The sequence below is a fragment of the Cloeon dipterum genome, chromosome 4, assembly GCF_949628265.1.
Source record: "Cloeon dipterum chromosome 4, ieCloDipt1.1, whole genome shotgun sequence".
In the NCBI taxonomy this organism is placed as follows: Eukaryota; Metazoa; Arthropoda; class Insecta; order Ephemeroptera; family Baetidae; genus Cloeon; species Cloeon dipterum.
The window spans coordinates 26,167,953-26,182,478 of NC_088789.1; the positions used below are offsets into that span (position 1 = coordinate 26,167,953).

At 38.8% G+C, this 14,526-nt stretch overlaps 2 protein-coding genes across 2 annotated transcripts; both read left to right on the plus strand.

Moving 5' to 3' along the window:
- On the plus strand, positions 1–8,817 carry LOC135944232 (urease accessory protein UreE-like). Its single transcript, XM_065491045.1, has 2 exons — positions 1–348; positions 8,539–8,817. The coding sequence occupies exons 1-2, from the start codon at positions 237–239 to the stop codon at positions 8,724–8,726; spliced, it is 300 nt and encodes a 99-aa protein (XP_065347117.1). The 5' UTR covers positions 1–236; the 3' UTR covers positions 8,727–8,817.
- Positions 8,818–13,265: 4,448 nt separating this feature from the next.
- LOC135942653 (urease accessory protein UreE-like) lies at positions 13,266–14,351 on the plus strand. The gene is made up of 2 exons (XM_065488903.1): positions 13,266–13,547; positions 14,121–14,351. Exons 1-2 carry the CDS (start codon positions 13,436–13,438, stop codon positions 14,297–14,299), a joined length of 291 nt encoding a protein of 96 aa, XP_065344975.1. The 5' UTR covers positions 13,266–13,435; the 3' UTR covers positions 14,300–14,351.
- The last annotated feature ends 175 nt before the right edge of the window (positions 14,352–14,526 follow it).

Consider the following 14,526-nt stretch of genomic DNA (forward strand, 5'->3'; position numbering starts at 1 on the left):
TCGCAAACGCGCTCGCCAAACGCGTATAAGAGAAAGGATGTCGCAACGAAACTCCACCATTGCGCGTCAATATTTTCCTGCGGCCAAGACTATATAGCTTTTGCAATTTTTTTTTGCATCTTCCAAAATTCCCCAGCGACTAGACCAGTATATGAAAGCGGATTCTGGGGGGTATAAAAGGGGCTAAACGCAGATCAGGAATCACACTTCTCCCGACGAAGTCTCCCAAGTACAACATGAAGACCGCTATCTTGGCTCTTGTCCTCTTTACGGTGGCTCTGGCCCACGCTCTGCCAGTCCAGGATGAGCAGCTCGACGAGCAGCTGACTGACTACGTTTTACAGCAAGGTAATATGTGCTCCGAAATTTAATCTCGGTCATTGTGTCATCATTATTTGAGGTTGAAACTCACAATAACCGGGCCTACTTGATCATTTTAAAATATCGAACATCACTCGGGGGACATTAATCTTTCGGTTTTTAAAAAATTATATTTAAAATCTAATGGCCAAATGCCATTAATCAAAATTTTAGTTGAAAAGTAAGGAATGCCAGCTTATTTATTTAAATTCTAACCTTAAATAAGCAAAAGGTACGCAACTGAATTCTCATCCAGGATTTAAATCAAATCAAGTTCAAGGGTTCGCTGCGGCCATCCGATTCGTAAATCTAATTGACACGAAATTCAAATTTCCGGGTGAAACAAAGAAAATGAGACTAGCGACACTTCAAGAAAATGAAAAATATACTGCTGCCAGTTTATTACAAAAGACTAAATATTGTATGGTGATGTGTCATCTTTTGTCTTGGCAAGTATTAAAAAAAAAGGAAGAGGTTAGTAGGGGTTTAACAATCGTGGTGTGAAATTTTGCGCTATCAAAAACATTATTTCGTACTCATCACTGTAAGAAAGGTCGAGTTCCAATCACAAAACAATTGTAGTCGAAGTTCTCCTGTTGCTCACAATGTATAGTGGTCGCAGTGGCTGCACGGCGAGGACCGGGTAGATGGTCTTGGGTGGACTCAGGGTGTCGAGGGTCCAAACCCGCCGCCCGTACGACGCCCGGGAAGGCTTCGCAGGCCGTCGATTCAAACAGTACAGAACGGCCCCGCAGGGCACCTGAGGTTACAAGAAATTTGTCAGAAAGCGGCCAAAAATAAATCAAGTGCCCAGAAGTCACTTGGGAAAATAGGAAGCCCAAAGATTAAAACTGTAACTTACGTAGTAGTACAGCTTAACAGTTAAATCGGATCCGACTCAGAATAGAAGTCGCAAGTTGGCTGAATGCACACCATCTACACGATGTGTGCTTCGCCAGTCAAGGGGTTTGGGCTTCTGACAAATTTACTTGCAGGCGAATACATATGCACTCGCCCCCACTTAGTGCCTGCTCAGGGTATAGGTTCGTCTATTTTAAATATAGGCGAAGGTGCACTCTTACAGCGAAAATTCACAATACATTGGTTCGCGCGAAACTTATACAATTCAAATTTTGATAGCGCTTGTGTGTAGGGGACATAGTGGAAGGAATAGAGTAATAAAAAAATTAAAATAAATTATTCTCTTTTCGAATAATTACGTGTCTGATTTAATCTTAAGCCAATGAACTAAACAACGTTATACCTCCCCCCGTGCCTAAATTTTCCTTGGGAAACAGAACTGTTTTCCCATGGAAAATCAATTCACAGAAGGATGTTTTTTCAAATCCTTTGCATCAAAGTCACCAATAACATTCCCATTCTCACCAATCAAAGTGAACATGTGTTGAGATTTTTGATTTACGATTTCGAATGGACCGACAAATGTGGGCAACAATTTAGCTGACATTCCCTCTCCTTTTTTAGAAAGCACAAAATTCCTTTTCATGACAAGATCTCCAACTTAAAAATTGCATGGCCGGCGTCTCAAATTGTAATGGTGCGCATTTTTCCTGTTTGCTGCTTGCATATATTCTTGAACTATTTTATATATTTTGTTCAATTTGGGAAAACGCTTGGCATATTTCTCAACAGGGTCTGCTACATTTTTGTCATTACTATTATCACGCGGTGCGTCAAAATTGTATAAATTCGGTTGTCTTCCAAATGCTAAGAAAAAAGGCGAATATTTTGTCGTTTCATGTACACTAGAGTTAATGGCAAAAGCTATTTCTTGCAAGTATTTATCCCAGTCTTTCTGATTGTCGGACACAAAACTTCGCATTATTGTCTCAAATACTCGGTTAACTCGCTCAGCAGGATTAGCTTGTGGGTGATATCGCGGTGTGTACTGCAAGGAAATGTTAAATTTCTTGGCTAACTCTTTAAAATCTTTACTCTGGTAAATCTTTGCGTTATCTTGGATCATTAACTCTGGCACGCCGTAGAGTAAGAATGATTTTTCCAACGCGGCGCAAACGCTTTTTGCCGTCGCGTCTCGCAATGGTGTTAAAATAACCATTTTGGAGAAAAAATCTTGCTGTGTGAGGACGTATTTATGCCCATTCGAACTCCGCGGCAACTCCCCCACTATATCTGAAGAAAAAACCTGCCAGGGTTTCTCGACCTGATGAGAACTCATATATCCCGCCTGTGCGGACTGACTGGCTTTCTGCTCCAAACAAGTGTGGCAGTTTGTCACGAACTTCGCAATGTCACCACGCATTTTGGGCCAATAAAAATTTTCAGCAATTTTGTGAAACGTCTTAGTGAAGCCAAAATGACCTGCTTCAGGGCGTGCATGAAATCGGTTTAGTATTTCGGCTCTTTGTTCTTTGGGAATGACTTGTTTATAACACGACTCTTCCCAAGGGTTCCATGATTTTACTATTTTGAACAATTTACCATTCACTACTTTAAATAATGGGAATTTTTGGGGATTGGTTTGCACTTTTTGCAACAAGTGCAAATACCAATTATCCTTTACGCGCGCGTCGGATGCAATGAGGCACATTTTTACTGGCGCGGAAAATGAACGTGAAAGCAAATCTGGCACCACATTTAATTTTCCCGGTTTGTGGTAAACATCAAAATTGTATTTCTGCAATTTATAGACCCAGTTAGCTAATCTCCCTTTAGGATTTTTGAGGTCCTTAAGGAATTTCAGCGGCCTGTTGTCTGTAAAGAGCAAAAATTTATTATACGCCAGATAACCCTCCAACCGCTCGATCGCCCAAACTATCGCTAGCGCTTCTTTGTGTATTGTTGGATACTTCTGCTCGGCTTCAGTCAAAACACGACTAACATAAAACACTGGGTGTTCGCCATCCTCAAACAATTGAGTAAGAACGCCGCTAATGCCCACATCGGACGCATCAGTTGACAGAATAAATTGTCTCGTAAAATCTGGTAAACGCACAAACGGATCTTTAATCAGTGCCTGTCTAATTGATGTAAATGCGGCCTCTTGCTCGCATTTCCATTCAAAAGCATTTTTCTTTCGCGTAAGTCTTGTCAAAGGTTCAACAACGGTACTAAAATTATCGATCAAACGCCTATAATAGGAAATGGCACCAAGCAACATTTTAACCTCTTTAATATTTGCCGGCCTTTTAAGTTGCAAAATCGATTGAATTTTGTCCGGATCTGGATGTAACCCGTTTTCATCCAATAAATAACCTAACATCTTCATTGAACTACGTAGGAATTTACTTTTTCCCCAATTTGGAGTCATATTCGCTTCTCTAATCAAGCGGAAGAATTCTCGAAGCACCTCAAAATGTAACTCAAGCGTCGGCGTACCGAGAAACACATCGTCTATATATACCTTAAGATACTTTTTGATCCAAGAGTTCCCAATAATCTTGTCAAACACCCTCATGAAAGCTGGACCACTGTTGATAGCCCCAAATGGCACTACTTTAAACTGAAATTGGCCCTTCTGAGGAATGAAAAAGGCTGTTTTAGGTTTACTTTCATTATCAAGTGGTATTTGCCAATAGCTTTTCCGGAAATCAACCGAGCTAATGTATTTAAACTCGCCCAAGTGATCAAGAATTGTGGCCAAAATCGGTACTGCATACGCGTCAGGTGTTGTAACTTTATTCAGCTCCCGTAAATCTAATACAAATCTTGGTTCTGTTCCTTTCGCTTCATTCCGCACAAAAAATCCTGGAGCGTTCCAAGGGCTTTTAGCTTCCTCAATCACGTCCATTTCAAGCAACTCATCAACGGTTTTGTGCATTACCACGAGCTCTGGTGGAGCAATATAATATTGCTTGCATTTCACCGGTTTTGCGTCTCCCGTGTCGATGTGATGTTCGAATTGAACGCGTCCTAACTTAGTTGGAAAACTATCTCGCATTTCGGCAATAAATGTTTCTAATTCAGCTTTGTCGTGCTCACCTAACTTGTTACCATCCGCTAATACTGCTGCTGCTTTTGGCTGGTTACCTTTTTCACCCGCGCACGAAATATGCCAAGTGCCTTTCTTCACGTCAGGAATAAATCCGGTTTTTAGCCAAAAATCTAAGCCTAGAATTAAGGATTGTTCAATTTTAGGGACCACCAACGCCGAAATCAAAAAAGATTTATTGTCCAAAATGATGGGTAAATCTACGCTCCCTATCACTTCATTATACGAATTGTCGGCTAATTCAACTCGCCTAACACTCGTCTTGTCTATATGTAATCCTAACTGGTCGATGACCGGCATGCCCGGACCTCCGACAATGCACACAGATGCACCACAATCCAACAATGCAGTCAGTTGTTTATTTACTACACATACGTCTAAAAATAATCTGTCATCGTCCAAAAGTGACTGAAACTTTCGTTCATTCTCACTCGCGCGCAGTGAATTTTGTCGCAATTTATTCTTTATTGCCGCAATTTTCACGCGTATTGTCTCTGTCCGAAATCGATCTACATGGCACTTCCATTCCCGTCTTGTTTGACAGCGGGCCGCGGCGACGAAGTGCTCGTATCGGTCGGGCCCCTTGGCACGTTTTTTGCCATTTGACTGCATCTCTCATTCGTACACTTTGACTTAACCACACCTGACTTCCCACAAGAGTAACAAAATTTATTTGCTACGTTAGAAGGACAATAAACAAATCTATGTCCCGGTTTACGGCAATTCCAGCACACTCTGTCTGCACTCTCTGCAGTCGCATTTCGCACAAACAATGGATTTGGTTTTGCTAAACCCGGCACATAGTTCAATTTCTTGTCTTTCCCTTCAGTTTGTCGCGCCGCGCCTTCACTCGCAGAAGCCGCCTGCTGCTGCTTCTTTTCGCTCGCAATCGCGCACGCTTTCTTCTCGTTTGTCTTTTTCTCGTTCGCTCGCTTTTTCTCCTCGTATCTATACACTAATTTTGGCTCGACGGGATTTTCTGGAGTTTGCGGCTCCTTGTATGTCTGAATTCTACACTGGACCTTCTCCAGTTTCAGTCCCTCCCTGACTAAATCGTGCAATGAATGAATATCCTCGAGTGGCAATTTATCCAATGAAACTGGATTCAAACGCGCAATAATGAACTCGAGCTTCTCCGCGTCACTCGGCGGTTTCGCTAGCAGTGAAAAACTCTGCTTCATCTCAGCCACATAAATATTCAAACGTTCATCTACTCCCTGCGTTCGCAATCTAAGTTGATGCCACAATCGCTCGTCATAATTCGGAGGTTTAAAATTCTGCAAGAAATCCGGTACAAAATCAGCCCACGAACTCCAACACTCGCGGTTCGCCATGAACCAAGTTCTCGCTTGTCCCACGAACAAGTTGTGCGCGGCCAACCAAATCTCGCGATCAGTCAAATTACTCTCGCTCTTCTTCAACTCGAATTCGCGCAGAAACTCGGCGAAACTTAACTCAGATTTAGAATCTCCGTCAAATTTCAATTTCCAGTCCCGGACCGAAATAACTTTCCCTCGTTTCCGCGATTCTGTCAACGACTCCGTGATAGGCCACACCTTGGCCTGTCCATCGCTTGCCAAAATCGGAATTGGTTGTTTCGACTCTTCATCTACAATCATCGGCATGTACAAAAGTGACCCTGCGGTTAATTTTGCCCTGCCTTGAGGCGTCGAGTGCGCCGCAACCGCGTTCTCTTCACGCGCGTTGTTTGCATTGCCCTCGCTCTCTTCATCATCATCCGAGTCCCCGGCTCCCAAAATCTGAATCGACAAATTTAGTTGCTGTTCTTGGCGGTCGACAGGTCCAGCTGTCACTCCCGACCCACCCTGTTGCTTTTGCTCATCCACGTTACCTTTGCACACGCGCGCGTAAGCTCTCTCTAAATGCTGCCTCAAAAACTGGATATTTTGAGTTGTTTTAACCGCATCTTCAGGGGGAAATAGTCTGCAAAGTCGGTCGCGAAAAAATGCAATATGCGTTTTCACCTTCCGCATCTCCGTTTGATTTTGCCCTGAAGCAGCTGATCTCGCCCACGTTTTCACATTCTCTACACTAGTCGTCAGCCTCGCAAGCTCGTCGGTAATCTCGGCTACATCTGTAACTTTGATTTCCTCGATTTCACCCGCAAGAACTGCAGCGCGCGCGGTTTTCAATTCGTCTCTCAAAGTTTTCAGAGTTTTGTCTCCGATCTCAATACCACGGAACTCACATTCTAGCTTAACATAATCATCTGTCAAACGGTCAAACTCAATGTTCAGCCGTTCCATCTTGAACTCAAACTAAATCTTTAAATCAACAATCAAAATTAAATGAATGCACACACAAAATCTAAAAATCAATTCAAACTCTGCCTTAGAATTAAATTGAATAAACGACAACGAAATCGAAAATTACGATCTAGAGAGGAATTTACAATGGAAGTTCGCCCCTAATCTCGCATTCCACGACTCAACAAAATTCAACAAATTTCTCAACGCACTCGCAATTAATGTAATGCTACTAACGCAAGAAATTTACACAAAACTGCAACAGGATCGCAACGCAACAATTTGTAGTCAGCCAAAAATTTCAATAATGGGAATTGAAATGTCCAAGAAAATGCACTTTATAAATAGAAGAATTCAAATTACTTTAGGGAACCGAATGTCGCATTTGACAAATTCAAGGGATGCCATCTAATGGCCAAATGCCATTAATCAAAATTTTAGTTGAAAAGTAAGGAATGCCAGCTTATTTATTTAAATTCTAACCTTAAATAAGCAAAAGGTACGCAACTGAATTCTCATCCAGGATTTAAATCAAATCAAGTTCAAGGGTTCGCTGCGGCCATCCGATTCGTAAATCTAATTGACACGAAATTCAAATTTCCGGGTGAAACAAAGAAAATGAGACTAGCGACACTTCAAGAAAATGAAAAATATACTGCTGCCAGTTTATTACAAAAGACTAAATATTGTATGGTGATGTGTCATCTTTTGTCTTGGCAAGTATTAAAAAAAAAGGAAGAGGTTAGTAGGGGTTTAACAATCGTGGTGTGAAATTTTGCGCTATCAAAAACATTATTTCGTACTCATCACTGTAAGAAAGGTCGAGTTCCAATCACAAAACAATTGTAGTCGAAGTTCTCCTGTTGCTCACAATGTATAGTGGTCGCAGTGGCTGCACGGCGAGGACCGGGTAGATGGTCTTGGGTGGACTCAGGGTGTCGAGGGTCCAAACCCGCCGCCCGTACGACGCCCGGGAAGGCTTCGCAGGCCGTCGATTCAAACAGTACAGAACGGCCCCGCAGGGCACCTGAGGTTACAAGAAATTTGTCAGAAAGCGGCCAAAAATAAATCAAGTGCCCAGAAGTCACTTGGGAAAATAGGAAGCCCAAAGATTAAAACTGTAACTTACGTAGTAGTACAGCTTAACAGTTAAATCGGATCCGACTCAGAATAGAAGTCGCAAGTTGGCTGAATGCACACCATCTACACGATGTGTGCTTCGCCAGTCAAGGGGTTTGGGCTTCTGACAAATTTACTTGCAGGCGAATACATATGCACTCGCCCCCACTTAGTGCCTGCTCAGGGTATAGGTTCGTCTATTTTAAATATAGGCGAAGGTGCACTCTTACAGCGAAAATTCACAATACATTGGTTCGCGCGAAACTTATACAATTCAAATTTTGATAGCGCTTGTGTGTAGGGGACATAGTGGAAGGAATAGAGTAATAAAAAAATTAAAATAAATTATTCTCTTTTCGAATAATTACGTGTCTGATTTAATCTTAAGCCAATGAACTAAACAACGTTATAAAAATATTGTTTAGAAAATTAAAAATAAATCTCTACCAAGATTTCCTTGAAAACAGTGGGTTTGTTCATTAAGTTCATTTTTTTCCATTTAATCAATTTACATGTTGATTTATTTTTAAATTAGTCAAGGTCGAGATTTTTTGTTTTGCTGTTTTATAAGTGAGTCACATCAAAATTACAAGCTAGTGAAGCATTCATTCAAATCATAAAATTTTTTTAGGAAAATATCTTTGTCTTGATTCGTTAGGACATCATTAAACAATCGGCAGCATTATTTTGGGCCAAATATTTCAAGTCAATCAGAGCAATGAATACAAAAATAATAATTCCTCTTCCATCAATTATTTCCACCAGCAGAATTCTTACTCATTTATCAGTTCTAATCTAATTAAAACAATGTTTTCACAGCTGCGGATGGAATTTTGGTGCGGCAAGTGAGGGCTGCTGATCCCCAGTATGGCTTTGGCGGATACAGACCTCATTATGGTCACCATGGCCACCACGGACACCATGGTCACCACGGACACCATCATGGACACCATGGACACCATCATGGACACCACCATGGCCATCACCACGGACACCATTACGGATAAAAATTGTTCTTAGTTTTAGCCTTTAAGTTCCTCTTGTAGAATATTTTGTATTGTAAATATTTCTATCAATAAAATTTGTTAAATGAAAATATATATCACATTTCATTTCAAAAGGGCTGAAAATAGAACATCAGTTTTCATTCAAAAAGATTATTTTCTCTATTGTCGTTTCATAAAATGTTATCTAAAAATACCCAAAGAAAAATGCACAAAATCAGGACAAATGCTTTTAGGAATGATTCAAACGTCTTGATTATTGACTTAAAGATGGTATTTAATTATTTTAATTTGATTTCATTAATAGCAGGTCTACATTGGCATCGTAATTGCTCTGGATAGCCAAGATTGCTGGTTTTGTTCTACGATTTTCGCATGATTCTCATGCTATATATTTAAATTAAACAACATGCAAGAGCCATTCAGGGTAACAGTTCTCTCCTAATTAAATCTAAACTACGAAGACGTCACGGTTTCCTGGCCACTCGATTTGTCTCTAGTTCTTATTTATTAACGCAAATTCCGATTACAAAAATTAAATCTCTGCTAACGATAAATAAAATATAATTATTTACATCCGTATTTTTGAAGTCCTTTAGTTTCAACGTCCATTCGAATTAAAATATTTTGAAATTTCGTAATAAATATATACCTTAAGAGCTTACACTACTGCGAGACGCTTGAGTCTCGTGTCTCGTGAGAGACTAAATAAAAATACTGCTGTGCAAGTCGCGAGTTAATTTCTATCAGAGCGAAAACGTGAGCTGGCGGGCCTTTCCTTTAGATTTATTAATCACTATTTTGGGTCACAAGATTCAGTCTGCGAGGATCCCGATCGAACCGGTTATTCGAGTTTACGCTAAAGCGCCGCGGGCGAGCGGAATCCAAACATTGCAAGCCTGCTCTTTTTGTTTTGCTCAATTTTTTGCGATACAAACGCAATGCTCCTTTAAAGGCGCCCGTGTTGCGCTCAGTGACATAAACAAGCCGTTGTGATCAATGATTCTAGTCAATCAAAATTTTCACTTGGTCCGCTCACGTGCTCTCATGAATTGTTGGTGTAATGTTTTATAGGACAGGACAGTCCACATAGCAACAGAAAATTTTTACTTTGCTCTGCTTGCCCCAAAATCTCCTTGATTTTTTTTCTAGCATTGCTTTGCATTTTTGACCTTCTAATAAACCACCGCAAGTTCTGAACTTTTAATTTAGATGCAAATGATTTAAATATTGTATACGAATTAAAATTTTTAATGTGCATGTGTTATCAAAGCCACAATGATTACGAAGCATGAGTAGATGATAATCTTTCTACATCCTCTGGAGCTATCGATTAGAAATTTATTAAAAATTTTAGAATAAATTTATATTAATTGAGTTAAATAAATTAAAATTAACAGTTTTATTTAAAACAAATATATCTAATTGATATATTAAAATAAAGATGTAAATTAAATATGCTTTATTTTTTTAATGTATTTTATGTTGTATATATATTGCTCAAATTTGTTAGAAGTACTAATTTGCACATTAAATTAATATAGTAAAGTAAGTCTTAAAAGTTTTTTGTTTTATGATTATGTCCGTTTCTTTTTAAATAAAAAAATCAATTTGAAATTTGAAATCTTGTTATCTAATTATCTGATTGCAGCGATACGTTGAAAATAATAAGAGTTTAAAGATAATTTTTCTGAAGCCAGTTTTCTATCCATCTTAATCATCTCTTCTTCTTTTTAAGCGTCGTCCGTTTTTCTTTCATTCCAGAAACTGGTTTTGACCGCTAAAAATGCCTGATTTCAAAGGCAGTTAGGAAAAACCCAAGAAAGCGGATGCAAGGAGAATTTTGCCGACGAAACTCCACCATTGCGCGTCAATATTTTCCTGCGGCCAAGACTATATAGCTTTTGCAATTTTTTTTTGCATCTTCCAAAATTCCCCAGCGACCAGACCAGTATATGAAAGCGGATTCTGGGGGGTATAAAAGGGGCTAAACGCAGATCAGGAATCACACTTCTCCCAACGAAGTCTCCCAAGTACAACATGAAGACCGCTATTTTGGCTTTTGCACTCTTTTTCGTGGTTCTGGCACACGCTCTGCCGGTCCAGGATGAGCAGAGCGACGACCAGCGGATTGAGCTGACTGAGACTGAACACGTTTTACGGCGAGGTAATGTGTGCTCCAAAATTTTATCTCGTTCATTTTATCATCATTCTTTGAGGCTAAAACTTTAAATAGCCAAATGGATCAGTTTAAAAACTTAAACATCACTTGGGATGACTTTAAACTTCAGTTTAGAATTTGCTAGATTTTTGGAAATTTGGATTTGAAATATTAGTGTAGAAAATTAAAAAAATCTTGACCAATATTTCCTTGAGGATAGTCGGTATTTGATTAAAAGTTTCATATTTATTTTTTGTTTCATTAAATTGATATTTATATGATGTTTTTTATATTTTTAAGAGTTTTTTTTCCTGTACTGTAATATCAGTGAGTTACATAAAAATTGAAGTATTCATTCAAATCATAAAATTGGTAGTGCGAAGCACATTTTAGAAAGAGAATTTTGTCTTGCATTGTTTCGACATCATTAAACAGTCCGGCTAAGATCACATAATGATTTTGGGCAGAATACTTTAGGTCAATTGGAGCAAAAAATACAAACATAATAATTCGATAAATTATTTCCACCAATAAAATTCTTACTCGTTCATCAGTTCTAATTTAATTGAAACAATATTTTCACAGATGCGTCAGAAGGGAATTCAATGTTAAAAATTGCACGGTCAGAGAGGGCTGCTGATCCCAACCGTGGTCACCATGGACACCATGGCCACCACGGACACCATGGCCACCACGGACACCATGGCCATCATGGTCACCATGGACACCACGGCCATCATGGACACCACGGACACCATGGTCACCACGGACACCATCATGGATGAAAATTATCCTTATGGTATTATCCTTCAAGTTCCTCCTCTATAATAGTTTGTTTTGTAAGCAAAGCGTTTATCAATAAAATGTTTATAATGAAAACATTACCATATTTCATTTCAAAAAGGCTGAAAATAGAATGTCATCTTTGATTTAAAAAGCTTCTTATCTTTATGAATGCATAATGATCTATATATAGCTTCCAGCTTTTATAAAAAAAATACCCTAATCTAGAAAAGTGTACAAAATCAGGAAAAATACCTTTAAGGAATATGATTCAAACGTCTAAATAATTGACTTAAAGATAGTATTTGGAGGGAAACTGCGTCATATTTGCTTTTTTATAACTCAATCAGTAACATTCCCAAAGGCTCTCTGTTTGTTGAAACTGACCTAACTTTTATTTTTCTTTCTCTCTCGTTGCTTGGAATGATAACGAACGCGACGAGCTCTATAATATTTTGCCGTTTATAAAAAACTCACCAGTTTAATAATGCAAATTAGGTAATTCTGTTCCTCTCTGATCGCAGAATTCTTTTCATTCCTGTTATGAGACTCTCAAGTGTTGTACGAAAAGGATTTCTTAATTTTGAAATATTTCGAGAGAATATTAATCAAATTGTAATGTTAATTATTATTAAGCACGATTTAATGGAACTCATTTCATCAATTCACTCGAATTTGCAATTAAAGATATTCTCTATAATGTTGTGGCGGTGCCTTCTCTCCACTACTGTCCTAGTAACTATAGTTTGCATTTTAACCTGTATCATCAGGTAGCAGTGTAAAAGGTGTGCGATAAGCAGTGCACCCTTCCTGCACCCCCAATGCATCTTTAGCCTCGTGCGACAGCAGTCGCAACACAATATTCTATCTCCGGCACACAATCAGATGAGAATTCGTGCGAGAATATTCTTGAAACTTGCTTTGATCTCGAATTAATAATATCCGCACTACTTACGGGGTAAGAATTTATCAAATTGTATAATAATAATAATTGTACATGTTCAAATTTGATATTTTCATTTTCACATTTTTTATTGTTTGTGATTTGAGTTATTTGTGATATTTCTCAGTCTTAACTTTACTACGTCCAACTACGAGACCTAAATAAAAGACGATTATTACACTTACCACTAAAAGACGCATTTCTGTCACGGCTCCACGGACCCACAATGTGATTTTGAGAAAGTCCAAAAAATGTAGTTCAAAAATTGATAGTTTCCTGATTTCCTGTGCGTTTAAGACAGTTTCTCAAAATGATCTCATATCATTATGTAATAAAGAAAACACATTTCATTTATTGCACGATGTAGTTGATCGTAAATTTTTGCTTAGAGTTATCCTTCGCAAACAGGTGCCAATTTTGCCAATATCTGCTCGTCGCATCGCAGCTGTCACCTCGCATTTGATTGCACTCAGTGTGTTTACGTCCGCTTCTGAGAACCGAGAATTATTTGCTCTGCTATCGAAGTGAGCGGAGAGTAGTCGGGCAGTGCGCACGCAAAACGTACTCGCAAATGCGTATAAGAGAAAGGGTGTCGCAGCAAAATTCAACCATTGCGCGTCAATATTTTCCTGCGGGCAAAACTATACAGCTTTGCAATTTTTTTTTGCAAATTCCGAAATTCTTCAGCGAATAGTCCAGAAGTAAAGCGGATTATTCTTGTTTATTCTTGCCATGTCATATACATGAAGGATTCTGGGGGGTATAAAAAGGGCTAAACGGAAAGTAGGAATCACACTTCTTCGAACGAAGTCTCCCAAGTACGACATGAAGACCGCTATTTTGGCTTTTTTACTCTTTTTCGTGGCTCTGGCCCACGCTCTGCCAGTTCAGGATGAGCAGCTCGACGAGCAGCTGACTGACTACGTTTTACAGCAAGGTAATATATGTGCTCCGAAATTTTATCTCGGTCATTGTGTCATCATTATTTGAGGATGAAACTCACAATAACCGGGCCTACTTGATCATTTTAAAATATCGAATATCACTCGGGTGACATTAATCTTTCAGTTTAGAGTTTCCGGTTTAGGAAAATTTTGATTTAAAATAATCTTTAGAAAATTAAAAAAAATCTCTACCAAGATTTCCTTAAAAACCGTTAGTTTGTCCATGAAGTTCAATATTTTTTTCATTCAATCAATTTACATGGCGATTTATTTTTAAATTAGTCAAGGTCAAGATTTTTTGTTTCGCTGTTTTTAAGTGAGTCATATCAAAATTACAAGGAAGTGAAGCATTCATTCAAATCATAAAATTGATAGCGCAAAACACGTTTTAGGAAAAGATCTTTGTCTTGCATCGTTAGGACATCATTAAACAGTCGGCAGCATTTTGTGGGCAGATTATTTTAAGTCAAGTCAGAGCAATGAATACAAAAATAATAATTCCTCTTCAATAAATTATTTCCACCAACCGAATCGGTTCTAATTCAATTAAAACAATGTTTTCACAGCTGCGGATGGAATTTTGGTGCGGGAAGTGAGGGCTGCTGACTCCCAATTTGGCTTTGGCGGCTACAGACCTCATCATGGTCACCATGGCTACCACGGCCACCACGGATACCCTGGACACCATGGATACCATCAAGGCCACTATGGTCACCATGGCCATTACCACGGACACTACTACTGATAAAAATTGTTCTTAGTTGTATCCTTTAAGTTCCTCGTGTAGAATATTTTGTATTGTAAATGTCTATCAATAAAATTTTTTAAATGAAAATATATATCACATTTCATTTCAAAAGGGCTGAAAATAGAACATCGGATTTCATTCAAAAAAAATCTTTTCTCTATAGTCGTTTCATAAAATTTTATCTAAAAATGCCCAAAGAAAAATGTACAAAATCAGGGCAAATG

Excerpts from the sequence above, each read along its gene's own strand:
- LOC135944232 (XM_065491045.1), top strand. The coding sequence starts at position 237 with ATGAAGACCGCTATCTTGGCTCTTGTCCTCTTTACGGTGGCTCTGGCC. Across the intron at positions 349-8,538 it reads TGACTACGTTTTACAGCAAG|CTGCGGATGGAATTTTGGTG; the intron begins GTAATATGTGCT and ends ATGTTTTCACAG.
- LOC135942653 (XM_065488903.1), top strand. The coding sequence starts at position 13,436 with ATGAAGACCGCTATTTTGGCTTTTTTACTCTTTTTCGTGGCTCTGGCC. Across the intron at positions 13,548-14,120 it reads TGACTACGTTTTACAGCAAG|CTGCGGATGGAATTTTGGTG; the intron begins GTAATATATGTG and ends ATGTTTTCACAG.